The sequence below is a fragment of the Scyliorhinus torazame genome, chromosome 7, assembly GCF_047496885.1.
Source record: "Scyliorhinus torazame isolate Kashiwa2021f chromosome 7, sScyTor2.1, whole genome shotgun sequence".
NCBI classification, from domain to species: domain Eukaryota; kingdom Metazoa; phylum Chordata; class Chondrichthyes; order Carcharhiniformes; family Scyliorhinidae; genus Scyliorhinus; species Scyliorhinus torazame.
In genome coordinates, this window is record NC_092713.1 from 295,640,583 (window position 1) to 295,650,556 (window position 9,974).

General features: G+C 39.3%; 1 protein-coding gene across 1 annotated transcript in view; it reads left to right on the plus strand.

Moving 5' to 3' along the window:
- Positions 1-9,301, plus strand: part of kif3a (kinesin family member 3A) — a 112,219-nt gene extending 102,918 nt beyond the window's left edge. The window contains exon 17 of the mRNA XM_072512631.1: positions 5,534-9,301. Within this exon, the coding sequence (XP_072368732.1) occupies positions 5,534-5,582 (49 nt within the window). The 3' untranslated portion in view covers positions 5,583-9,301. The remainder of the gene's footprint in view (positions 1-5,533) is intronic.
- The last annotated feature ends 673 nt before the right edge of the window (positions 9,302-9,974 follow it).

The following is a 9,974-nucleotide window of genomic DNA, read 5'->3' on the forward strand; positions in this document are numbered from 1 at the left end:
GATAATGGATGGGGGGGAAAATTGAGAGTCAGGAGGTACTGGGAAGGCTGGCTGTGCTTGGAGTGGATAAGTCATTTGATCTAGATGCCTTGTATCCCAAGTTGCTAGTGGTGGTGGTGGGGTAGTGTAAGGGCTAACCATGATACTCCAATTGTCTTTAGTATTGGGGAAGTGCCAGAGGGTTTAAGAGTGGCAAATGTGACCGGCTTATTCAAGAAGGATGTAAGGACATTCCAAATAACTATAGGCCAGTTAGTTTGACATGAGTAAGGTTTTCGAAAAATAATCAGGGAAAAAAATCAACAGGCACTTGGAGGATTAAGGAGAGCCAGCCCAAATTTGTAAAAGCCAGATCATGCTTGACTAATTACATTTTCTGATGAGGTTACAGAGAAGAGTGGATGAAGTGAATGCAATGGATGTTGTCTATATGGAATTTAAGAAAGTGTTTGACAATGGACCACATGGCTGATTAACCAAATTGTGGCTCGTGGAATAGGAAGGTCAGTGCCAACTGGGATAAAATAAATTGGCTTAAGGGCAGAAAAGATTGTGTCATGGTAATTGGTTATAATTGGAGGATGGTAGTTAGTGGCATTCCTCCAGGATCAGTGTTAGGACCACTGCTTTAATTGACTGAACAGGGCATAGGCGGGCTAGCAGAATGGCTATGGAGTGAAATGAAATGAAATGAAAATCGCTTATTGTCACAAGTAGGCTTCAAATGAAATCACTGTGAAAAGCCCCTAGTCGCCACATTCCGGCGCCTGTTCGGGGAGGCTGGTACGGGAATTGAACCATGCTGCTGGCCTGCCTTGGTCTGCTTTCAAAGCCAGCGATTTAGCCCTGTGCTAAACCAGACAGATGGAATTTAATGCAGACAGATGTGAGGTGATTTAATTTGGCAGAGGGATGGGAGAGGCAAAATAAACTTGACGGCACTGTGACAATGGGTCACCAGGATCTGGGAATGCATGTGCATAAATCTCAGACATATTGAGAGAGAGAAAAGAGAAAATGCTGCAAAATCTCAGGTCTGGCAGCATCTGCAAGGAGAGAAAAGAACTAATGTTTCGACTCCAGATGACCCTTTGTCAAAGTTAAAAAGGCTATTGTGGTCCCTTCAATCAGAAGGTTACACCAAGTAGGAAAGGGAACAGTGACCGTAATTCTGCAAGTTTTATGGTACTTGTGGATTAAGATAAGAGTAGTCCTCAGGTGAACATGCTAAATTGGGGGAAGGCTAATTACAACATTATTAGGTAGGAACTGAAGAATTCAGATTGGGGGAGGCTGTTTGTCAACTTCTGACATGCATGAGTCTTTCAAACTTCAGTTGATTAGAATTCAGGACCGGCGTGTTCCTGTGAAGATGAAGGATAGTATGGCAGGTTTCGGGGGTCTTGGATAACGAGGGATATTGTAAGCCTAGTCAAAAAGAAAAAGGAAACATTTGTAAGGTCTAGAAGAACACAAAGCTCTTGAAGAAAATAAAGAAAGTAGGGAAGAACTTAAGCAAGGAGTTAGGGGGGCTAAAAGGGGTCATGAAAAGTCTTTGGCAAACAGGATTAAGGAGATCATTTTATACGTATGTAAAAAAACAAGCGGGTAGCCAGGGAAATGGTTGGCCCACACGGACTGAGGAAGAAATCTGTGCATGGAGCTAGAAGAACTGGGCAAGGTACTAAATGAGTACTTTCCAACAGTATTCACCAAAGAGAAAGACTGGGTGGATGATGAACCTAGGAAAAGGTGTTTAAATATTCTGGGTCATGTAGATATCAAAACGGAGGAGGTGTTGGCATCTTAAAAAGTATTACGGTAGATAATTCCCCAGGGCCTGATGGAATCTACCCCAGAATACTGAGGGAGGCTAGGGAGGAAATTGCTGTGGCCTTGACATAAATCTTTGTATCCTCATTAGCTAAAGGTGAAGTCCCAGAGGACTGGAGAATAGCCAATGTTGTTCCTTTGTTTTAGAAGGGTAACGAGGGTAATCCAGAAAATTATAGGCTGGTGGGCCTTCCATCAGTGGTAGGGAAATTATTGGAAAAGATTCTTAGGGACAAGATTTACTCACATTTGGAAACAAATGGACTTATTAGCAATAGGCAAGCATGATTTTGTGAAGGGGAGTTCATGTCTCGCTAACTTGATGAAGGAAGGGCAGTGGATATTGTCTGCATGGACTTCAGTAAAGCCTTTGACAAGGTCCTCATGGCAGACTGGTACAAAAGATGAAGTCACATGGGATCAGAGGTGAGTTGGCAAAATGGATACAGAACTGGCTCGGTCACAGATAACAGAGGGTAGTGGTGGAAAGGTGCTTTTCTGAATGGAAGACTGACTAGTGGTGTTCTGCAGGGATCAGTGCAGGGACTTTTGTTGTTCGTAGTATATATAAATGATTAGGAGAAAAATGTAAGTTTGTGGACAACGCAAAGATTGGTGGAGCTGCGGATAGTGAAGAGGTTTGTCAGAGGATACAGCAGGACATAGATCAGTTGGAGATTTGACTTAGAGGTGTACAACATTTTAACAGGTTTGGATGAGTTGACAAAGAAACCTGTTCCCATTACATAGAAACAGAGATTCGTAAGTTTGTGGAATTCACCAAGGTTGGTGGAGTGGCAGATAGTGTTCAGGATTGTCAGAGGATACCGCAGGACATAGATAGTTTGGAAACTTGGGCAGAGAAATGGCAAATGGAGTTTAATCCAGACAAATGTGAGGTAATGCATTTTGGTCGGTCTAACATGGAGGGGCAATTTACCGTAATTGGCAAAACTCTTAGGATTATAGAAAGTCAGAGAGATCTGGGCATGCAGGATCCCACAGATCTTTGAAAGTGGCAACACAAGTGAACAAGGTTATTAAGAAAGCATATGGAATGCTTGCCTTCATTGGACGAGGCATTGAGTATAAAAACTGGTAAGTCATGCTACAGTTGTATAGAACCTTGGTATGGTCGCACTTGGAATATTGTGCACAATTCTGGTCGCCACACTACCAGAAGGATGTGGAGACTTTGGCGAGGGTGCAGAGGAGGATTAGTGGGATGTTGCCTAGTCTGGAGAGTGTTGGCTACGTGGAGAGGCTGAATAGACTTGGGTTGTTTTCATTAGAAAGACGGAGGTTGAGCGGTGACCTGATAGAGGTTTACGAGATTATGAGGGGCATGAATAGAATGGATGGGCAGGCACTCTTTCTCAGGAGGAGGGTTCAGGCACCAGGGGGCATAGATTTAAGGTCCATGGGGAAAAGTTTAGAGGAGATGTGCGAGGCAGGGCTTTTACGCAGAGGGTGGTGAGTGCCTAGAATGTGTTGCCAGGGGACGTTGTGGAAGCAGATACATTAACGGCGTTCAAAAGGCATCTTGACAAACACATGGATAGGATGGGTATAGAGGGATACTGAACAAGGAAGTGCTGAGGGTTTTGGCAAAGGTTGGCATCATGACCGGTACAGGGCCAAAGTGGCCTGTTCCTGTGCTGTTTGTTCTTTGTTCTTTGTGAAATAAGAGCAGGAGGAGGCCATTCGGCCCTTCGAGCTTGTTCCACTATTCATTGTGATTCTAGCTGATGGTACAAGAGCTGTGGGACACAGGTTTACGTTTTGGCCAAAAGATGCAGGGGGAAATGTAAAGAAGAACATTATTTATGCAGAAAATGGTAAAAAACTGAAATTCACTGTCCAAGTGGGTGGTGCAAGCAAAGACGGTCAATGATTTCAAAAGAAAGTTGGATAGTCATTTGAAGGAAATAAACTTGCAGCGCTTCAGGGATAAAGGGGACTGATTGGATTGCTGCATGGAGAGTTGGCATAGATTTACTGGTCTAAATTATCTCCTTTGCTGCTGTAAATTATTCTGTGACTCTGATCCTATGTGAGCCCAGATGGGAAGTATCAGTAGACTGTTCAACAATGAAGCTGATCGTGGGCAAGCCAAAACAAGCCCTATTTCAACAGCCACACAAGTATATTTTTCTCAGCTGGCTGCGTAATGCTCAGGAATGTGCTTTACTTCCTAACCAAAAGATGCTTCGGATAACTGTAACATTGAAAACCATCGGATCAATAAATACAGAACACTCTCAAAATACAGCATGGAGCCTGGATAAAACTGGGGATATTTGTGCTCTTGCTGAGCGACTGATTTTCTGTTATCAGTTATAAATAATCAGCAAATAAATTCTTCAGACAACTTGGCCCTGCAAGAGGGGAGATAACCAATTCCAGTCCATTGCTGATGCTCTTTACACCTGAGGAAGGAGCAGCGCTCCGAAAGCTAGTGACATCGAAACAAACCTGTTGGACTTTAACCTGGTGTTGTAAGACTTCTTACTGTGCTCTTTACACTAGACAGTAGGTTTACAAGAATGACATTAATGAAAAGTTTCAGATTCACCAAACACATTTCTGAGGTGGTATGGTTTAGCACAATGTATATTCGGTGCAGTTACATAGATCAGTACATTTGTTTGACACCGGGTATAGTTGTGCAATGTTTGATCCCAACATACAAAGTCAGTGTTAGGACGTGGCTTTGCATTCATGATCCTCTACTTGCTGAGTTATGATCTCACCAGTTGCGCTATGGAAAGATACCAGACAATGGCCACGTGCTCAGTCTCCCTCCCATCCCAGAAAATAAATTGTTTGTTGCGGGAATTGCTTGGAGGCATCCAAAAAAACAAACACTAGTAAAATGCTGCTCCTCTCAGTATTAATCCTTTATTTATAAAAGTTTCCTATGAGTTATTCACTTCAGGAGTACTTAACTGTCTCTAAAGCACTTCGGGGCATCCTAAAATTGTGAAAGACATTCTATAAATGCAAGGTTCCTTGTTTCAAATATGCATGTTTTATATTTTAAAAATAATTTGCTTCATCAAAGTTACTATGGCACTTGAACATCTTGCATGCTTATTTTCGATTGAAGAATGCTCAGAATATAGATGATTCTGATGGTATTACATAATTAAATTTGACGTTGAGTTCTGAAAGTTGGAGGTCTTTCAATATTGAACGTAATGGTTCAATGTTGCTATAGCTGCAGAAATTCCCACGTTTTTCAGAAACATTTTTCTTTCAAGTGAGGAAAACCAACCTGTAGAGTTATTTACAAGCGAGGAAGAGAACGAATGGCCACAAAAACCCACCACTATATCTGAGTCTTCAACATATATCTGAGTCTTCAACTTATTTATTAGGATATCCCTCGGAGAAACATCCCAAAAATGGGTCCAGGTGGCAAAAGGCAAGACTAAAAAAATTCCTAAACGTGTGTAGTGGTACTGTTAGAGTTAAATCCTGCTGTATGTCAAGCCAAGATTACCCAATGGTTAGGGCATTGCCTTGCAAGATTAAGCAGTGCAAAGTGGAAAGAGACAGTGTATATCTATTTAAAGTGCCAGACTTGATGATTAATGGAAAAGTATCCTGATAGTATTTTAGCACTGATTTAGAAAAAGGTTAAACTGAATAAGCCACTAAAAACCATTCTGACCAATTTCTTTTTTTACATAATCAGGAAACGATCTACAAAATCTGAAGCTGGAATTGAATCCCTTCTTCAGTGATCAATAGATGAGACTGACCAAGGTGGATGGACCAGATGTTTGAGGGAAAAATGTTTCCAGGACAATGAAAAGTAATTATTGTGCAAAGAACAATGAGTTGTCGCACTGAGGCGATCTTGAACCATACATACTAACCTGTAAGAAGAATGGAATAAGAAACTAGTTTAAATTTAATACTAATAAAATTAAATGCCAGTGAGTTTGTAAGTTTTATTAGTCAATGTTCCAGTTGCTACCTGAATGCTGGTAGTAAATGTTTACAACTAAATATTTTGGGATTCCAGTATTTAGTTGTTATTTCTTTTTAACATTGGTCTTGCCTTATATTTTGGTTGGTTTTTGTGGTGAGTAGAGAATGTGTTACTGGCAGCTAAGCTATTAAAAGGATTTTTCTGTCTGAAAGAAATGCAAACTCTAAATTAACATTGTCAAACATTCCTTCAAGTTCAAAGGACTTTGACTTCTAAAATTATTTCAAACATCTAGCTGTCAAGCAATTTCACAGAGCTGAAACTGTACCTCAGTCTTATCATCTATTTTAAAAACACAAACTTGGCTTCACCTCACCAGTAGTTTGTTTATTGTGTCTCCTGTTGGCCATAGCCAGAGGCTTGGGTGCTCTTTGTACAGATCTTACGGAAGAGGTTTGCAGTTCTTAAAATGTGTTGAATGACTGCTGTAAAATAAGACAATTTTGAGGTTTCTGTTAAATAATGTGGGTCCCTACTTTTGATTACGATAGTACATTTATTATGTTGCATCAGTCATTTCAGAATAGATTATTTAACCACAAAGCACATCATTCACCTGAGGAGGAAAAAAAGTTTTATGGCAGTGGTTAAATTGTTTGGTCGCACAAATTGTTCACCCTTCTCCATCAGAGATGCAAGACCATGGAGAGGGTTAAGTGCAGTAGAGACTCACTAAAATAAGAGGTCTTGGTTCTGAAAAGGGACTTTGGAAACTTTTTTTTTCCATTAGAACAAAGAAGGCTAAGAAGAATCTGATAGTGGTAAAGATGAAGAAGGTTTTGTCAATTCAGAAAACTATTTTCACTGGTGGTTTCATACCATAGGGCATAAGGTTGGTAATTCACTCAAAGAACACTTGAGTACTTGAGGTTTTTTTTAATGCAGGAGGTATTGAGGACATGGAATTCCACAACAAATAGTGGTAGAAACTTGAGTCTATAAGTACCCTAGAAAGCAAGTAAATAAGTAATTAAGAAATATAAAAGGATATGGAGTGGAGAAAGGGTGTGATAATAGAATTAAGTCAATAACTCTTTTTCAAGGACTGAATGGGGTCTTCAGTGCTATTCCTTACTGGTTGACTCGCATAAATATGGTCAATTGGTAGGAGCCATGAATTGCCATAATGTGTGAGGAAGTATTTAGAAGCACACTTTTTACAGGCAATTGCTAACATAAATTGAAGAAACAAAATCGGAACGCTAACCAGACATTCCGCACAACAAGAAATCTACTTTTGATGTGCGTACATGCTGCAGTTATATTGTCGTTTCAGTTCTCCAACCCTTTCTCAACATGTCTCCACTAGAAGCTCAGGACAGCAGAACAAGCTCTTAATAACTTGTTTTGAAAAAAGAATAAGCACTTGTAACTCTTACTTTTCAAACAGACTGAGTTAATCAGATTTCACTTGAACATTCCTTAGTTATGTTTGTTAAAAGGAAAGCTTCTTTGTTTTCGAAACATCTGACAGTTTTTGGTCGGAGTTTTCATTCAGCAGCAAAATAGAAGAAAATAGAAAATGCTTGCAGGATGGAAGATGACCACGAAAAACACTATACTTCTCCAAACAAAAATGGATAGGAATTGCAAGCTTCCTGTTACTACTAACACTATACCATACTCTTAAAGTTATGAACGTACTCTGCTTTTTAAATGTTATATAAAGTTCAAAATGTATGCAAACTTCAGGTCTGTTCACCACCCACTCTGAGAATTAAGGCGGTAGGTACTTGCTGCTATAAATGTGAAAAACAAAAGGTTGAATCTGTATAAGTAGTTGCACAGAGTAGCTGATCCATGGCAAGGATGCGTTGTTTTTTTGTTTCACGCTTTGACATTGAAATACGTAACCAGCTCATTGATAGCACTAATGAACCATTGTTGGTTCTTCGGCACACAATGATAACTACAGAAGTAGATTTGTTTGTAATTTTTCAGACTCGTTTGGAAAATTGAAGTTTATGGAATCATAAATTTCATGATGCTTAAAGACTACAAGTTCCAAAGTTATAATAAACTCAAAATGCATTTATTTTTCAGTGATAAGTACGAAGTCAACTAAATCACTAAGAAAAATGGAACTAAATTACTAAAACAAATGCACAAGTGAAAATTCATTCACATGTCGAAACAGTAACTATGAAAGCTGCTAACTTCAACCCATTATATTGTAATACACCATTTTCAGCTTAAGTTGTTTTATGATTAGTGTTTTTAAGGACTCATTACTTATTACTCAAGCACTAAATTGAGCATATTTTCATGGATCGTATTTCTGCATGATTTGCAACCATGCCTGCTAGCTTATATTACTTTTTGCTTCAGACCATGCAGCTTGCGACTGTTTGATAGTAAAAAAAGGATAAAGCAGCCCAGCATTCAGAAACATAGCCAATACTTTATTTAGCTACTTCCTTTGTAACATGACTAGATTATTTTTATTGCCATAACTCCGGGACAAATGTAAAAGGCTGGTGGGTAATATGGGCTAGCACGTGCTTAGTAGAACAAAAACTGCATTATCCTCATCTTTTGTAACTATATAATACCGCAGTTAAGCTTTTAGTACAAATATTTTGTTGCAGAAAAGCTTTTTTCACAGGTTCCAACAGAAGCTACATAGTTAGTAGAACTCAGACCTCTAAGATAAATCTGTGGTGAATACTGCTAATTTGATGGTTTGATAAGTGTAAAATTCAGAGGTTAATGTGCAATGTTGGAAATCAATGTTGAACTGACAAATTTAGCCCTCCAGTGTTTTCTCTGAAGTTTATAAATGTCTATTTTGTTCTCATTGTGAGCTTTAATACACACATGCAGTATTTTATTTTCTCAGAATATTATTTCAGGGAAAGTTACATGCTGAAATTTGTTTACTTAAACACAGGAAAATAACCTTCATTCTTTTGTCTGCAAGGTGGTGTCAACTATTTCTTTAGCCTCTCCTGAATAAACAGCAATTACCCTGGACTGCTGAACAAGAACACTTTCTTACCCTCTACATATTAAAATTTAATAGTGAGTCTTGAATGCACTGATGTTGCACACATACACAATCCATAACTATATGGGGTTCATTATTGTGTTTTAATATAGTGTATGTATGTGCCTGTGTCTGTTAACAGGCTTATTGCAAAATGTTGAAAATCATTCATAGAAAACTGCACATGTTTTGAAATCTTATTTTAATGCTGTGTTGCATAATGTGATTAATAAAGGGGTCCCAGGTTGTGTTCCTTTTATGTTTCATCTGACCTAAGTTCTCTTGCTATATGCTGACCTAAGTTCTCTTGCTATATGCTACGTTCAGAGCAGTTGAAATAAACACCATACAAATGTGTTTTATTAATTATTCTTTGTCATGTTTTGTATAAATTATGCATTGTGATGTACATATGAGACCATGTATATGTATATATACAGCATGTTAATGTCCATAAATAAAGAAATCTCTATACACTTAAATTGGTAGCCTCAGTAATCTAAACTAATGCTTTGCCATTTTAATTGAATATTCTATAACATTAGTTGAAATGTACTCTGGAAAGACAGACTTGCATTTATGTAGCACCTTTCATGACCTCAGGACATTGAAAAATACTTGGCAACCAATAAAGTACTTTTAAAGTGTGGTCACTTGTAATGTAGAAAACATGGCAACAATTTGCATGCTGAAAACTCCCACAAACAGAAATGTGATTTAAAAAGCATTTGTGATGTTGGTGTGTTGCTAGACACCAGAAATAGGGGGAGATCCAGTTAAGGACCAAGGAAATTCCCTCACCTGTTGCCTCGCAAATGCCCTCACTTGCATATATCGGAATGCATTCCCAGGTGGCAACTCGTATTTTCCTACCAGTGCTCCCAGACTCTCGAACGTCCCGTCCAAGAACAAGTCCTTCAGCTTCACAATTCCTGCTCGCTGCCAAGATTGAAATCCCCCCATCTATCCTTCCCGGGACGAACCTGTGATTGTTCCTTATCGGGGACCACACCGAGGCACACGTCACTCCCCTATGTCGTCTCCACTGCCCCCAAATCTTCAAAGTCGCCACCACCACTGGGTTTTTGGTGTATTTTTTCGGGGAGAACGGTAACGGCGCTGTCGCCAGTGCTTTTAAACTAGTTCCCCTACAGG